Raw genomic sequence first — 18,169 nt, forward strand, 5'->3', positions numbered from 1 at the left:
AGACAGGTGGAAGTGCAGCAGGTCAGGATTGATCTTAACATCTCGTATGCAGAAGCAGTGAAGGTAGTTGACGGAGAAACAATCGGGGCACCTAGAAGAGCAGGTATTCCAGGACAGATCGGGATGCAGGTTGGTCGTGATGGAGGGAGCGGAATTGGAGGAGAACACAAGACTGATAGGAGACATGAGGAAGGTTGTTACATTTGTGACAGCAGCAATCAATTGCACAGAAAAATGGAGGACTAAGAAGATAAAGGTCACAGTGGAGCAGAGATGTCTTGGGATCACAGGACTGACATGGAAAAATGTACAGGATGACCTCAATAAGATTGAGAATCAGTCCAGCCAGGAATCGTGTATTTGGTTCATTATGGTGTTAATCCTTCAATGGAATGCCAGAAGTTTAATGGCTAATGGGCAAGAGTTCAAACAGGTTCTAGAGGAGTTGCCAGCCAAACCTGATGTGAAATGGTCTCCAGGAGACATGGCTAAAACCTGCTCTAGGGACAGGAGGAGGAAGGCAGGTGATTCCTATTGGTCCAGGGGGGAGAAGGAGGAAGGCAGGTGATTCCTATTGGTCCAGGGGGGAGGAGGAGGAATGCAGGTGATTCCTATTGGTCCAGGGGAGAGAAGGAGGAAGGTAGGTGATTCCTATTGGTCCAGGGGGGAGAAGGAGGAAGGCAGGTGATTCCTATTGGTCCAGGGGAGAGGAGGAGGAAGGCAGGTGATTCCTATTGGTCCAGGGGAGAGGAGGAGGAATGCAGGTGATTCCTATTGGTCCAGGGGAGACGAGGAGGAAGGCAGGTGATTCCTATTGGTCCAGGGGGGAGGAGGAGGAATGCAGGTGATTCCTATTGGTCCAGGGGAGAGAAGGAGGAAGGCAGGTGATTCCTATTGGTCCAGGGGGGAGAAGGAGGAAGGCAGGTGATTCCTATTGGTCCAGGGGAGAGAAGGAGGAAGGCAGGTGATTCCTATTGGTCCAGGGGGGAGGAGGAGGAATGCAGGTGATTCCTATTGGTCCAGAGGAGAGAAGGAGGAAGGCAGGTGATTCCTATTGGTCCAGGGGGGAGAAGGAGGGAGGCAGGTGATTCCTATTGGTCCAGGGGGGAGAAGGAGGAAGGCAGGTGATTCCTATTGGTCCAGGGGAGAGGAGGAGGAAGGCAGGTGATTCCTATTGGTCCAGGGGAGAGAAGGAACAAGGCAGGTGATTCCTATTGGTCCAGGGGGGAGAAGGAGGAAGGCAGGTGATTCCTATTGGTCCAGGGGAGAGAAGGAACAAGGCAGGTGATTCCTATTGGTCCAGGGGAGAGAAGGAGGAAGGCAGGTGATTCCTATTGGTCCAGGGGAGAGAAGGAACAAGGCAGGTGATTCCTATTGGTCCAGGGGGGAGAAGGAGGAAGGCAGGTGATTCCTATTGGTCCAGGGGAGAGAAGGAGGAAGGCAGGTGATTCCTATTGGTCCAGGGGAGAGGAGGAGGAAGGCAGGTGATTCCTATTGGTCCAGGGGAGAGAAGGAGGAAGGCAGGTGATTCCTATTGGTCCAGGGGGGAGGAGGAGGAAGGCAGGTGATTCCTATTGGTCCAGGGGAGAGAAGGAGGAAGGCAGGTGATTCCTATGGGTACAGGGGGAGAGAAGGAGGAAGGCAGGTGATTCCTATGGGTACAGGGGGGAGAAGGAGGAAGGCAGGTGATTCCTATTGGTCCAGGGGAGAGAAGGAGGAAGGCAGGTGATTCCTATGGGTACAGGGGGAGAGAAGGAGGAAGGCAGGTGATTCCTATGGGTACAGGGGGAGAGAAGGAGCAAGGCAGGTGATTCCTATGGGGACAGGGGGGGGGAGAAAGAATAACGCTGTCCCCTGGTGGAGTGAAGAGTGTAGAGAAGCAGTGAAGTGTAGGAACAGGGCTTTCAGAATGTTGAAAAGGTCCCATAATTAAAGCACCTGATTCAGTATAAACAAGCACAAGCAGTAGTAAGGAGGATCATTAGGACAGCTAAGAGGGAGTATTGGTGCCGGTTCTGTGGAAACATAGGCAGGACCACTCCTGTGGGAGAGGTACGGGGGATGCTAAGAAATGAGTGGGGTCAGAAGAGATTGGGATCTCCCTGTGCTGAAAAGTGGGGAGATTGTTGCAGTGAGAGATATGGAGAAGGCAGAGATGTTAGCCCAGGCATTTGTGAAGGTGCACAGCTCAAATAATCTGACAGAAGAGGGGCAGTGTGGGAGAGAGAGGGTCAGAGGAGAACATCCGGGGGTCCTGGACCAGAGAGAGATGGTGGGGGATACATTGAATGGCCCTTTTACGTTGGCTAAGATGAAGAGAGCATTAGCTAAAGCTAAGGGTAACATCTCCTGGGACGGATGAGATGTGTTGCATCATGATGGCTCATCTCAGTGACACTGCAATGGGGAAAGTATTGGGCCTTTACAATAAGGTGTGGCAGGAAGGGAAACTGTCTGGAAGTTGGACGCAGGCGGTAGTCCCTGCCGAACCAGGGAAAGACCCGTACTAGTCCTTCAAGCTATAGGCCGATAGTGTTGACATCTCACGTATGGAAACTTATGGAAAGGATGATAACTGAAAGACTGACTTACTTTCTGGAGAGTAGAGGACTAATGTCACCAGGTCAAAGTTGGTTCAGGAAAGACTTACTTTCTGGAGAGTAGAGGACTAATGTCACCAGGTCAAAGTGGGTTCAGGAAAGGCAGGGGAACGATGGATCCTGTACAGTGCCTTGAGTCAGTCATATGTAAGGCACAGGCATATAAGGAGCTGGTGGTAGCCATTTTCTTTGATGTAGAGAAGGATTATGATATGAATGTGATGCGATGCTTGTCAGGAATGGAGTGGGGGGAAGATATATCTAGCGCTGTTAAGGTCATCAATGGATTATGGAAGTATAGCATGTGGATAAGCAGCTCAGACATCTTTAAAAAAGCTCGATGTTATCCAGGCCCAAGCCCTAAGAATACGTTGTGGAGCACTCAGGACCTCCCCGGTGGCAGCGATGCAGGTAGAGTTGGGAGAGATGCCGTTAAAGTTAAGAAGACAACAGCTAGCCGTGACATATTGGGTAAATCTACAAGGACATCAGGTTACACATCCTACAAAACAGGTGCTCCTAGAGTGCTGGGAACATGAACACAATCTGAATACAAGCTTTGGGTGGATAGGCAGTGGAATGGCGAGAGAGATGGGGTTGTTTGGGAGGGAGTTTAGCCCCTCTGTGGTTCTTCCTGCTATCCAACCCTGGTTTCTCCCTCAGCCAGTGATAGATCTAGGGTTGTTTGAGAGGGTAAGAGATGTTGAGGAAGGAGTAGATTCAGTTGTAAGTGAACAGTTAAGAACACAATACTATGCTTTCTTGAGTATATTCACAGATGGATCTAAGGACCCTAAAACAGGGAGGACAGGAGCTGCTTTTAGTGTTCCTGAGTTTAAGGTGGCAGTGACGAAAAAAGAGCAACAGATCATTTATCTGTTTCTGTTTCAGTTATCTAGTTTACACAACGGGAGTTGCTGGTCGTACTATTGGCTGCAGAGTGGGTGGAGGAGGTGTGGCCAGACAGGGTAGTCATCTGCTCTGACTCCTGGGCAGCACTGATGAGCTTAAATTAATGGGTGTCTCAGAGCAGACAGGATGTATTGTGTGAGGTTTTGCAGTGCTTGTATAGGGTGAAACAGATGGGGATATTTGTTATGTTATACATATGTTATATAATACTCCTGAGTGGCGCAGTGGTCTAAGGCAGAGCCTGGTTCGACAGAGCCTGGTTCGAATCCAGGCTCTGTCGCAGCCGGCCGCGACCGGGAGACTCATGGGCGGCGCACAATTGGCCCAGCGTCGTCCAGGGTAGGGGAGGGAATGGCCGGCAGGGATGTAGCTCAGTTGGTAGAGCATGGCGTTTGCAACGCCAGGGTTGTGGGTTCAATTCCCACGGGGGCCAGTATAAAAAAAATATATATATATGTATTCACTAACTGTAAGTCGCTCTGGATAAGAGCGTCTGCTAAATGACTAAAATGTAAAATGTAAATGTAATAATATTCTACTGTATCTTAGTCCATGCCGCTCTGTCATTGCTTGTCCATATATGTATATATTCTTAAATTCCATTCCTTACTTAGATTTGTGTGTATTGGGTATATGTTGTGAAATTGTTAGATATTACTGCACTGTCGGAGCTAGAAGCACAAGCATTTCGCTACACCAGCTATAACATCTGCTAAACACATGTATGTGACAAATAACATTTGATTTGATTTGTTCCTCTGGGTACCAACTCATGTGGGAATAGAGGAAGTGTATATTATCGCCAAGCAGGCTCTTAAACATCCTAATGTTGAGATGGAATTGTAAAGCAGAAGCCAAAGGATTAATAAGAACAGTGGTTAAAAATAAGTGGCAAGAGTTGTGGAACAGGGAGAGTAAGGAAAGACACCTGGAGACCGTGGAAAACGTGTTCTATTTCAGTGCCAGAAATATCTGAGAGAAAGGGAGCAATTGTTATTAGATTTGAGTAGTAACGGGGTTGAAAAGCCAGGATTAAGTGAACTGCTGGGGAAATCTTCAGGAGATATAGTATTTAATTATGTATTCCGTTTCCTAAAGGAGACGAGATTATTGGGTAGGATTTAGACCTTCACCGTCTCTGGTCCACACTCCAGTCCAGTTGGTGGCGGTAATGCACCTTAAAGTTGGTTGCCAACCGCCATATAAAATCCACAGAAGAAGAAGGTGATGAGCTGCACAGCTGTAGCAAAATGGGCTGTTCCGTTTGTTGCCTGACTGACTGGCAGTGGCGAGACGAAGCCGAGGAGAGAGAGAGAGAGAGAGAGAGAGAGAGAGGAGGAACATGAAGAAAATTACATTAACAAACGATGCGTTTGGAATTTCCGTATCTTAAAAACAGAACAGGAAACGGTAAACGCTTTTAGTCCCTTCGTTCGTGGTTTGTTTTGCCAAAAAATTGTGTTGAAAGAAATGTGCATCATTCTCGACAGTAACAACGGTTGAAGGAGTTGTCCTAATGTTTTTAGTACTTGGGAAATGTAAATTATTTCATGTTGTTGCTCATTTGTAAACAACTGTATTTTTATTATTTACACCTTCATTTACCAACTACATTTTATCGTACAAAAGTTGCCTCGCTAGGCCACAGCGACAAATCAACTGCTAGTTACTAACGAGCTCACATGCTAGCTAACTTCCTGTGATATCTACCGTAGGTAACATTAGGCCAATTAGCAAGTTAGCAAAGCCAAATGTACATATTACTATAATTGCATTTTGATAGCTTGGCTATCTAACTAACTAGGCATCCCATGCAGGTAACTAGCTAACTAAGTTAGTTGGTTGACGTAGCAAGAGCTTGCTAACATTAGTTAACCAACGGTGAATCTGCCTGTCACAGCTAACTTAAGCTAACGTTAGGTGGCTAACTAACTTAGCTGCGACACCAGTTAGCGTGTTAACGTGAACTTGCTATGCAAAACCGTAGCTAAATTTTATAATTTTTATTTTCGCTTTTATAATGCTAACGTTATAGCTGTTTTTATATATCCATTGTCAACTACGACGACAATGCCAGGACAGGAAGGCGGCTAGCTGACTTAGCTAGCTTTCGTTAGGAAACATAACTTTAACGATATGTAGAGCAGGTGAAATGTTTCAGGCCTAGCTAGCTAATCCCCCGTGATTAGCTCGTTGAAACTGTAAAAATATCCATAAATGATGATAAACTAGCTGGATAATTAAAAATGAATAGTCAGGATTTAATAACTAGTTTAATACAATGGTTAATCGGTCATGCCAAACAGATACGCACATCACACAATCATTTTTAAGTAACTAGGCTAGTTAGCCAGGCAGTAGTTAGTTATCTTGGGCCTAACTCGATCGCTAGCTAGCTAACTTGCCTATTATGACCAAATCCTTTACAGTAAGAGTTTATTTCCAGCTACCTAGATGCAAACTACAGAAAATCAAGCGAACCTACGTAGTATTGAGCTTGTCAATAGCTACTTGTTTGGTTGCTGTCTCCGTTAGGAGTATGTATATTCCTACTTGCAAACTAGCTAGCTACTGTAGTTTCAAAGCTGTAGGTAGGCTTGCTAACATCACAATGTTCTCCTAGAATCTCCCCCCCCAGGGTTTGCCCTTGTCACACTCTAAACCAAACGCCTTGTTTTTGCTGTTACCGCACTGGCAGTAGTACTAATCCTCTGTAGTACTGGTCCTCTGTAGCTCAGCTGGTAGAGCACGGCGCTTGTAACGCCAAGGTAGTGGGTTCGATCCCCGGGACCACCCATACACAAAAATGTATGCACGCATGACTGTAAGTCGCTTTGGATAAAAGCGTCTGCTAAATGGCTTATTATTATTATTATTACTAAAGTCTAATTACTAAGCAGTCTTAATCCTGCGACCACCTAGATATTACATTTTAGAGGTTTAGTGAAGACAATGGATTCCTCTGGCAGTACTCTCGTTTTGTTATTATGTGAGACCAACAGTGTCAAGTAGTGCTGTGACATACCAGTACAATATTCTTCCCATGGCAAAAATGAAAACACAAAGCAGAAAAAAACTGTGTGTAAAATATTGGGTGCTATAGCTTGGGAAATAAATGTGATTCTGTATGCCAACATAATGATGTTTGTTTCCAACATTAGGGCTGTTTTCCCAAAGAAGTTAACTCGGCTTCGTGTTTTGTTTCCTTGCCACTATACTAATGAGTATCACGATACTGGTATCATCCCAGCCCTAATCACAAGCGACACCTAAACAGTCTGACATTTTGTCATCAACACAGCGAAACAAAGTGAAAGCTAGAGATGAAGTAACCACATACTTCTCTAGAATTAGGCTGGATGTGGATGTCACAATTAGTGGCTTTGATGCACACCACAGAAATCAGCTGCACGTGGAGGGTCTGCATTTCAGTCATACTGTGGTCTTGTGATGATTCTACTCTGCAGGGTTGGGGTCAATTCCACTTAAATTCCAATAACTTCAGGAAGTAAACCCAATTTCAAATGTTCCTAATGAACAGAATTGGAACAGGAATTTCAGTGTACTTCCTGAATTGACTGGAATTGACTCCAACCCTGCTACTAAGTCCGTCTCAACCGATCAGATAATAATAAATAATAATATGCCATTTAGCAGACGCTTTTATCCAAAGCGACTTACAGTCGTGCGTGCATACATTTTTGTGTATGGGTGGTCCCGGGGATCGAACCCACTACCTTGGCGTTACAAGCGCCGTGCTCTACCAGCTGAGCTACAGAGGTTATATGAAGGACTTGGGGGGGGTCCTCTTTTTTTTCCTGTAGTCCACAATCATCTCCTTTGTCTTGATCACGTTAAGGGAGAGGTTGTTATCCTGGCACCACACGGCCAGGTCTCTGACCTCCTCCCTATAGGCTGTCTCGTTGTTGTCGGTGATCAGGCCTACCACTGTTGTGTCATCGGCAAACGTAATGATGGTGTTGGAGCCGTGCCTGGCCATGCAGTCATGAGTGACGCCCACGTGTTGAGGATCAGCGTGGCAGATGTGTTGTTACCTAACCTTACCACCAGAGGGCGGCCCGTCAGGAAGTCAAGGATCCAGTTGCTAAGTCCCAGGGTCCTAAGCTTAGTGATGAGCTTTGAGGGCACTATGGTGTTGAACGCTGAGTTGTAGTCAATGATTAGCATTCTCACATAAGTGTTCCTTTTGTTCAGGTGTGAAATGGCAGTGTGGAGCGCAATAGAGATTGCATTATCTGTGGATCTGTTGGGGCGGTATGCAAAATGGAGTGGGTCTAGGGTTTCTGGGATAATGGTGTTGATGTGAGCCATTTCAAAGCACTTCATGGCTACAAACGTGAGTGCTACGGGTCAGTAGCCATTTAGGCAGGATACCTTAGTGTTCTTGGGCACAGGGACTATGGTGGTCTGCATGAAACATGTTGGTATTACAGACTCAGACAGGGAGAGGTTGAACATGTCAGTGAAGACACTTGCCAGTTGGTCAGCGCATGCTCAGAGTACACGTCCTGGTAATCCATCTGGCCCTGCGGCCTTGTGAATGTTGACCTGTTTAAAGGTCTTACTCACATCGGCAACGGAGAGCGTGATCACACAGTCGTCCGGAACAGCTGATGCTCTCATGCATGTTTCAGTGTAACTTGCCTTGAAGCGAGAATATAAGTAATTTAGCTTGTCTGGTAGGCTCGTGTCACTGGGCAGCTCGCGGCTGTGCTTCCCTTTTGTAGTCTGTAATCCGACGAGCGTCGAAGCCGGTGTAGTACAATTCGATCTTAGTTCTGTATTGACTCTTTGCCTGTTTGATGGTTCGTCGGAGGGCATAGCGGGATTTCTTATAAACTTCCGGGTTAGAGTCCCGCTCCTTGAAAGGCAGCTCTACCCATTAGCTCAATGCGGATGTTGCCTGTAATCCATGGCTTCTGGTTGGGGTATGTACGTACAGTCCCTGTGTGGATGACGTCATCGATGCACTTATTGATGAAGCCAGTGACTGATGTGGTGTACTCCTCAATGCCATCGGAAGAATCCTGGAACATATTCCAGTCTGTGCTAGCAAAACAGTCCTGTAGCTTAGCATCTGCTTCATCTGACCACTTTTCTATTGACCAAGTCACTGGTGCTTCCTGCTTTAGTTTTTGCTTGTAAGCAGGAATCAGGAGGATATAATTATGGTCAGATTTACCAAATGTAGGGCGAGGGAGAGCTTTGTAAGTGTCTCTGTGTGTGGAGTAAAGGTGGTCTAGAGTTTTTTCCCCCTCTGGTTGCACATTTAACATGCTGGTAGAAATTCGGTAAAACAGATTTGTTTCCCTGCATTAAAGTCACCGCCACTATAAGCACCACCTCTGGATGAGCGTTTTCCTGTTTGCTTATGGCCTGATACAGTTCATTGAGTGCGGTCTTAGTGTCAGCATCGGTTTGCGGTGGTAAATAGACAGCTACGAAGAATATAGATGAAAACTCTCTTGGTAGATAGTGGGACTACAGCTTATCATGAGATACTCTACCTCAGGCGAGCAAAACCTCGAGACTTCCTTAGTATTAGATTTTATGCACCAGCTGTTATATACACAGACCGCCACCCCTTGTCTTACCAGAGGCTGCTGTTCTATCCTGCCGATACAGTGTATAACACGTCAGCTGTATGTTATCCATGTCTTCTTTCAGCCACGACTCGGTGAAACATAAGATATTACAGTTTTTAATGTCCCGTTGGTAGGATATTCATGCCTGTAGTTCGTCCACTTTATTATCAAGAGATTGTAAATTGGCCAATAGTATCCATGGCAAAGGCAGATTAGCCACTCGTCGCCGGCTCCTTACCAGGCACCCCGATCTCCTTCTGCGATATCTCCTTTTCTTTCTACTGAATGACGGGGATGAGGGCCCTGTCGGGTGTCTGGAGCAAATTCCTCTCGTCCGACTTATTAAAGAAAAATTAGTAGTCCAGTTCACGGTGAGTAATCGCTGTTCTGATGTCCAGAAGCTCTTTTCGGTCATAAGAGACGGTAGCCGCAACATTATGTACAAAATAAGTTACAAACAATGCGAAAAAAGTCCTTGTTCCTCTGTCCGTCAGGGGGAAAGGGGGATACCTAGTCAGTTGTACAGCTGAATGCATTCAACTGAAATGTCTTAATGTCTCTGAATCAGAGAGGTGTGGGGGGCTGCCTTAATCGACGTCCATGTCATCGGCGCCCGGGGAACAGTGGGTTAACCGCCTTGCTCAGGGGCAGAATGAAAGATTTTTACCTTGTTAGCTCTGGGATTCGATCCAGCAACGTTTTGGTTACTGACCCAGTGCTCCTACCTGCCAGGCTTCCTGGGATGTGAAACTGGTTAGTTGAGGGTAACAGGTATTCCTATAAAAACATTCATGACCGTCAGTCTCTCTGGGATACTTATGAGGACGGACGCCAGTCTCTCTGGGATACATATGAGGACGGACGCCAGTCTCTCTGGGATACTTATGAGGAAGGACGCCAGTCTCTCTGGGATACTTATGAGGACGGACGCCTTCTTGTCTTTTAATATGCCTTATTTCATTTGTTTTTCTTCCTGAGATTTGCTGATAGTTTAGGCTGATCCCAGATCTGTTTGTGCTGTCTCATCATCCCACTATAGGACTTGGCTTCTATACAACACAGACAGATCTGGGAGCAGGCTAGTAGTGACAGGTCTGGGTTTAAGGCGTCGGCTGGTGCCTACGAAGTGCCTCGCATACTCCCTTAAGTGAAAAAAGTGTCAATAGTACTGTTTGTCTATTTTAGGACGCCGTAGCCAGTATACACTTCCACAAAATAGTCAGAATTAATCTAAGATAACACAAGAAATCTGTCATTAATTTTGACATTTTTGCCGAGGAGAACTTAGTCGCGCAATTTTACATTTAACTAAGGTGTTTGTATTTCTCAATGATAAAATGTGCATGAAAACGGTACGTCTCGTTGAACGACAACAAACACTTCATTGAAGAATCCCTACTGTTTACCAATCACCAACGACAGGGCGTAGACTTCGACTGCCGACTTCAGCTTGCCTGGGGGGAGGAATGTGTGCACGAAAAACCCCTTGCCAAAGACAAAAACGTCACAATGTTGTCATAATATATGCACAAACTGTTTCCGAACCGTTTCGCCTGGGAAGAATGCGGACGCATTAAAGGATGCCATGTGGCCTGCTGATCTCAGTGTAACCTGACCCCCACAGGAAGCCAGAGGGGACCTGACCCCCACAGGAAGCCAGAGGGGTATCGGCTACGCCTAGGCTAAACATCACCAGGCACAAACAGTACTCTCTCTATGTACAACCTATAGGAGTTACAGCCGCTAGGGGGGGAGTTCCACGTAGCCTACACATTCTTCTTTCTGCACAGATCAGCATCAGATATATCACGATGATGTGATTCTTGGTATACTTTTTCCTCTCATTGTAAAGATCTGACAGTCTGTGTAGACAGTCTGTGGACCTGGAACACAACTGCCTACCAAAAGGCTCTGTTTTCTGTGGCGGTAGCCCCTTCTCCAGTCTTCTGTGAGATGGAGAGCTGGAGTCTAATCTTAGATGAAGGGTCTGTCACTTTAACCAGAGACACAACCCCTCTAGATATCTGGCCTGCATACATTTCTAATAATACCTGGACTGTACAGATCAAATCATCCTCCTGTTGTATAGTTTTACTGTGTGTGTGTGCTAAGGTGTGTGTGTGTGTGCTGAGGTGTGTGTGTGTGTGTGCTGAGGTGTGTGTGTGTGTGTGCTGAGGTGTGTGTGTGTGTGTGTGTGCTGAGGTGTGTGTGTGTGCTGAGGTATGTGTGTGTGCTGAGGTGTGTGTGTGTGCTGAGGTGTGTGTGTGTGCTGAGGTGTGTGTGTGTGCACAGACATTGCAAGTCATTCTAGGGCAGTCATCATAGCGGCCTTTAGTTGGCAGGGAGTCTGGTGGTGGTGACCTCTCACCTTTAGTTGGCAGGGAGTCTGGTGGTGGTGACCTCTCACCTTTAGTTGGCAGGGAGTCTGGTGGTGGTGACCTCTCACCTTTAGTTGGCAGGGAGTCTGGTGGTGGTGACCTCTCACCTTTAGTTGGCAGGGAGTCTGGTGGTGGTGACCTCTCACCTTTAGTTGGCAGGGAGTCTGGTGGTGGTGACCTCTCACCTTTAGTTGGCAGGGAGTCTGGTGGTGGTGACCTCTCACCTTTAGTTGGCAGGGAGTCTGGTGGTGGTGACCTACTAAATGTGTGTATGTGACCAAAAAGATTTGATTTGATATGGAACAGCCTTGCCGCAGACGGTGTGTATGTGACCAATAAGATTTGATTTAAGTGCCTTTGAATCGGGTATGGTAGTAGGTGCCAGGCGCACCGGTTTGAGTGTGTCAAGAATGGTCCACCTCCCAAAGGACATCCAGCCAACTTGACACAACTGTGTGAAGCATTGGAGTCAACACGGACCAGCATCCCTGTAGCCGACCCCTGTCTGACCCCTGTCTGAGCCCTGTCTGAGCCCTGTCTGAGCCCTGTCTGAGCCCTGTCTTGTGCTATCTGACTCAAACATAACAAAATCAATTGGGGTCCTTTGCCATTTTACATTTTTGAAATTTTTGAATAAAGACTCTCTCTAGTCTTTATTCTGGTGATAGTTAGTTCTCAAAGATGATCTTATTAAAAAATATATATATAGCTCCATTATCTTTTATACATACTTTATGTCTGGTTTTAGTTGTTTTAAGTTTACACTAAACGTTTTACCATCCCGAAAATGTTTTGTGGCGGTCACGAATTAACAGCGGCGGCCCGCCACTGCTAAATGAATATAAGGGAAACTGTAGGATGAGAAGGGCTCTGGTTTCTAACTCCGTCAGTCAGACCCTCAGCAGGTAGCTACAATAAATGCCATAAAGCTCATACTTAAAATGCGCTGGGGTCTTTCGACATGCAAGACTTCTACTCTGCTCTCTTTGTCCTGGATTATACATTTCTTGAAGAATTAGGAACTAATTAACTAACTAATCAGGTAAATTTGGTTCTTGGTTAATGTTTTGCAGGGTTGTTTTTTTTACTTCCCAGTCAAGGGTTTGTGTTGGCATTGGTATTTTACTGCTGTGCTTGGTATTAAGAGACAACTAGGCCTGTTCTAGTGATTTCTGTTCTTTGGTCGTTTGTTCACCTCAGACTAGTTGTTTAGTTCATGCTTGTGCTCTGAGAACAGTTTGTAGAAATCACAGGTCTGTGTCTGGAAGACAGCCTGTGTTGCTCTTTCGTGGGGTGTCTCCCAAATGGCACCCTAGTCCCTATATAGTGCACTACTTTAGACCAGAGCTCATAGGGAATGGGGGCTCCCTATATAGTGCACTACTTTAGACCAGAGCTCATAGGGAATGGGGGCTCCCTATATAGAGCGCTACTTTAGACCAGAGCTCAGGGAATGGGGGCTCCCTATATAGAGCGTTACTTTAGACCAGAGCTCATAGGGAATGGGGGCTCCCTATATAGAGCGTTACTTTAGACCAGAGCTCATAGGGAATGGGGGCTCCCTATATAGAGCTACTTTAGACCAGAGCTCATAGGGAATGGGGGCTCCCTATATAGAGCGCTACTTTAGACCAGGACCAATAGGGAATGGGGGCTCCCTATAGAGAGCTACTTTAGACCAGAGCTCAGGGAATGGGGGCTCCTATATAGAGCGTTACTTTAGACCAGAGCTCATAGGGAATGGGGGCTCCCTATATAGAGCGTTACTTTAGACCAGAGCTCATAGGGAATGGGGGCTCCCTATATAGAGCGCTACTTTAGACCAGAGCTCATAGGGAATGGGGGCTCCCTATATAGAGCGTTACTTTAGACCAGAGCTCATAGGGTATGGGGGCTCCCTATATAGAGCGCTACTTTAGACCAGGACCAATAGGGAATGGGGGCTCCCTATATAGAGCGCTACTTTAGACCAGAGCTCAGGGAATGGGGGCTCCCTATATAGAGCGTTACTTTAGACCAGAGCTCATAGGGAATGGGGGCTCCCTATATAGAGCGTTACTTTAGACCAGAGCTCATAGGGAATGGGGGCTCCCTATATAGAGCGCTACTTTAGACCAGAGCTCATAGGGAATGGGGGCTCCCTATATAGAGCGCTACTTTAGACCAGGACCAATAGGGAATGGGGGCTCCCTATATAGAGCGCTACTTTAGACCAGAGCTCAGGGAATGGGGGCTCCCTATATAGAGCGCTACTTTAGACCAGGACCAATAGGGAATGGGGGCCATTTGGGACACACCCCTTGCATGTTGACTGGATGTTGGTGAAGTTAGGCTTGATTCAGATAAATGTGGACTGGAAGAATACAGCACTTCTTTTTTTTCTTTCTTTTTTTTTAGGGGGTAGATCAGCTTAATATTGTAGATAGATTGCAACTTCCATCAATGTAATTGTCTGCATCACTTCCAATCCCCCATGTTTTATATATATATATATCCTTTAAAAATATATATATTTCCCTTTATTACTTTCCAACCCCACCACCCCTTTCCCTAATTGGAGTAAACTAGTGAACAACAACGCTTAGGCCTCTACTTCCAGCTTATACTTACTATATACAGTTTATGGACACAGTCAATTTTACAATAATTATATTTTGTTTGTTTTTTTCTCCTGAACTTCTTCTACTCTCAACCTCTCCGATCATTTTCATGATGTCCATCCGGTTTGCTTCTATATGCCATATCTTTCTAACTGTGCTCTTTCACAAAAGCTCCCAACCTACAACCTATATACTTATTATGGACACAGTATGCTTTACATTAGTTATCTTGTTATTAGTTGGTATTAGTCCCATCCTTCAACTCCATTCAACACCTCCCATCAATCTCTTAACACCATCCATATTGGATTTCTATTAGCCATATATTTTTCAACTGTACTGTGATGTTTTACAAAAGTTCTGAACCTTTCTATTCTCATTGTTTCTACATATTGTAAATTGAAAATATTTTTTTGGGCTAAAAGTATTATTATATTATTGATCGATTGACTATGACTTTTCAGATCACCCAGTAATGCTATCTGCAGGGTTAGCTCCAGGTAAATATTGCAATCCTTTAGCCATTCCTGGACCTGTGTCCAAAAACAAGCTACAAATGGACAGAACCAAAACAAATGATCTAATGATTCTGTCTCTTCGCAGCAAAATCTGCAGAGCTGGGAAGATTGTATCCCCCATATAAATAGCATTCTATTGGTAGCAAGAATTTTATATAATAATTTAAAGTGAAAGATTGAAAGTTTTGAATCCGGTGTCATTTTGCGTATCAGTTCATAAACACTATGCCATGGGATCGGTACGTCAAAAATCTCTTCCCAACTATTTTGCAATCTATATGGGACGGCTGTCAATCCTTTGGTCCTTAAATGAAACTGGTATACTTTTTTATATATCACAATTTTCTTTAACCACCTTCCGGAGACATTTGAAACCCCACCTCTTTAAGGAATACCTGGGATAGGATAAAGTAATCCTTCTACCCCCCCCAAAATTGTAAAGTGGTTATCCCACTGGCTATAGGGTGAATGCACCAATTTGTGAGTCGCTCTGGATTAGAGCGTCTGCTAAATGACGTAAATGTGCCCTTGAGCAAGGCACTTAACCCTAATTGCTCCTGTAAGTCGCTCTGGATAAGAGCGTCTGCTAAATGACTAAAATGTAAATGTAAATGTTCTTTAATGCAGACAGACAAGTTCCTTACTTTCTCCCCCTTCCACTTTCCTCTTCCATTTTTGCGGTAAGGCTGCAATTATTTGGTTGTAATTTTGGTTAGAGCAGACATTTCCATGTTTTTGTTAGCTACATGTGCGACAACTCCACCATTCCTACCGTTGATATCATTTACGAAACGTATACCTTTTAAAAAGTTTTTTTTGTCAATTAGTATATTTGAATTTAACCACATTATTTGTTCTGTCGTTTCTGGAGGATTAAATTGAAATTGCAACCAACTTTCTATGCCTTGTTTTAGAAATAGTGATATTTGGGAGAATTTTTCCTTTTCAAATAACTAAGTGAGAGGTTGTAATCTGAATAAAGGGAAAAAGGCCATTCTTGAACATTGGGTGAGACAATCTTACTAATTTGCTAGAGAACCAGTTTGGATTGAAGTATAATTTTTTGTATGAATGAAGCTTTTAGTGATCAGTCTAATGCTTTAATATTTAATCATTTCTGTCCTCCGAATTCATATTCATGATATAAATAGGCCAGTTTAATTTTGTCTACGCTTGCCGTTCCAAATAAAATGGAATATATTTTTCTCATATAATTAAAAAAACTGTTCGCTAGGCGTAGGCAAGACCATAAGCAAATAGGTAAACTATGTTGTCACATGCTTGAAGAATTATAACGTTGTTAGCCTATATTTAGCTACATTGTGTGCGTGCGTGCCAACCTGTAGATGAATTCAGTATCCCCTGATTTGAAATGGTTGGCTAACGTTCTCTCGTCTCTTTCGCCAGGTGTTCTTCAGTGAGAGGTAGAGCTGCTTTGTTAGCCTGCCTGTCTCAGTCCAGTCAGAGGTCCAATCAGATTTCTCGGACCACCGCTCCACCAGGCCTATCAGACCGCTGGGAATGACTGCACCTTCACAACCTCACCAGGAGTGGGCGCTGGAGGACAACGCCCACATCAACCAGGAGCATCTCCCATCCTTTAGCTGGGAGTGTCTTCTTTGTTTGTGTGAGCCTGCGAGTCCAGTTCTGGGTTGAGATGCAGCTTTGTTGCTGGTGATTGGAGAAGAGGGAGAGCTTGCCAAACCCAGACCACCAGGAGAGGAGAGACCGTGAAGACCCGTACCAGACCAGTTCACCAGATCTTTACTCTCACTATTGCTGGCTTAATTAGTAATCATCAGCCATAGGTCCATAGGCTAAATATAAATGATATGCAGACACACTTTCAGGACTAGCCCTGCTCAGTGTGAGGTGCTCTGTTCCCCTCCACGACCCTTCCGGTCTGGTGGAAGTTTTGTCGGCTCTGAGGACTGCATGGCAGTGGAGTAATCGTGGAGAAGCCGGGGTACCACAAGCTTATGGACTTTGACAAGAGAGGAGGAGGAAAGGGGGAGGCAGAGGAAGGGAAGAGGATGTCGAAGACTGGAGGGAGCCGGTCGGGGCATGGCAGTCGCAGCTCGGGGAGCAACTCTGGGGTGCTCATGGTGGGCCCTAACTTCCGGGTCGGGAAGAAGATCGGCTGTGGGAACTTTGGAGAGCTTCGCCTGGGGAAGAACCTGTACACTAATGAATATGTGGCCATCAAACTGGTGAGTAACACTAACAAATACACACACACACACCAGGGTTTCCGTTAGGAACATTTTGACCGGCAGCATTTTAATTTACCGGACATTTGACAAATGTACTGGACCCAATGCATTGAGTGCGTAATCTGATTAGGGCTTCCACCCACGGTGCTCAGAATGATAGAAATCACATTTTAGATGATGGTAATTCATATGAACAGAACGTCCATGTCGAGTATGCAATGCCGCGTGTCCTTACCGCGCTACTTTCACGATGTTAGAATAAATGTCCACATTTACTTTTCCTTAGCCAACAAGACAAGTAACGAACAGCGAAATCCCTAGCCTATGCCTAGGTGGAAAGGTTGAGCGGTATCCAGATTTTCATACCGTCCTTCTCTCGCCCCGGGATTTACGGTATTACAGTTTTAATTCACAAGTAGGCGCCAGAAAATGCAAAGAAGTGCTTTGGGCGTTTATTACCAGAATGCTAACAAAATTAGCACAAGTAATTGCGAATTTGCTAAAATATATGCTAATGAGTGCAATTGAAAATAAACAAAATGCAAAGACAGGCAATCCAGCTCATAAAGTTATACATATATAGGTAAGAGCTACCGAATGTCCTTTTTGGTGAGTTTGGACAAATTACAGGTGAATGTGAACGAGCGACATTGTGCAAATCTCCAGCAGCGTGTAGTACTGGCTCTCCAGCAGCGTGTAGTACTGGCTCTCCAGCAGCCAGCAGCGTCTGGTATGGCTCCCAGCAGCGTGTGGTACTGGCTCTCCAGCAGCGTGTGGTACTGGCTCTCCAGCAGCGTGTGGTACTGGCTCTCCAGCAGCGTGTGGTACTGGCTCTCCAGCAGCGTGTGGTACTGGCTCTCCAGCAGCGTGTGGTACTGGCTCTCCAGCAGCGTGGTACTGGCTCTCCAGCAGCGTGTGGTACTGGCTCTCCAGCAGCGTGTGGTACTGGCTCTCCAGCAGCGTGTGGTACTGGCTCTCCAGCAGCGTGTGGTACTGGCTCTCCAGCAGCGTGTGGTACTGGCTCTCCAGCAGCGTGTGGTACTGGCTCTCCAGCAGCGTGTGGTACTGGCTCTCCAGCAGCGTGTCTGGAGTCGCTAGGGCAACGGGCTCAGAGAAGAGGAGCACACGGGCTGAGAACGAAGAGGAGAGAAAACGGAAGGAAATCAAGATGGCAGCTGTTCAAATAACTCATCCAAAGGGCTTTGCCTTCTCAAACACGGCAGAAAGCTAGCACAATATGATGCCCCGTCACCTTATTAATTCAGCCACTTACTGAGATGGCAAGTTAAACTAGGGGTCGTGTTAACGCATAATTCTGAGTTTTTCACGCAGGAAAAAAAGA

The 18,169-nt window shown here is 45.6% G+C and overlaps 1 protein-coding gene across 4 annotated transcripts in view; it reads left to right on the forward strand.

The window, feature by feature from the left end:
• The first annotated feature begins 4,771 nt into the window (after positions 1-4,771).
• The window catches only part of csnk1g2a (casein kinase 1, gamma 2a), a 73,619-nt gene continuing 60,221 nt past the window's right edge, over positions 4,772-18,169 (forward strand). For 3 of the 4 annotated variants that reach the window (XM_041895460.2, XM_041895461.2, XM_041895463.2), the window contains exons 1-2: positions 4,772-4,922; positions 16,022-16,824. In XM_041895460.2, the coding sequence (XP_041751394.1) occupies positions 16,594-16,824 (231 nt within the window). In that variant the 5' untranslated portion in view covers positions 4,772-4,922; positions 16,022-16,593. The remainder of the gene's footprint in view (positions 4,923-16,021; positions 16,825-18,169) is intronic. The other variant, XM_041895462.2, reaches the window with a different exon arrangement.

This window comes from Coregonus clupeaformis, unplaced genomic scaffold (assembly GCF_020615455.1).
Source record: "Coregonus clupeaformis isolate EN_2021a unplaced genomic scaffold, ASM2061545v1 scaf0393, whole genome shotgun sequence".
NCBI classification, from domain to species: Eukaryota; Metazoa; Chordata; class Actinopteri; order Salmoniformes; family Salmonidae; genus Coregonus; species Coregonus clupeaformis.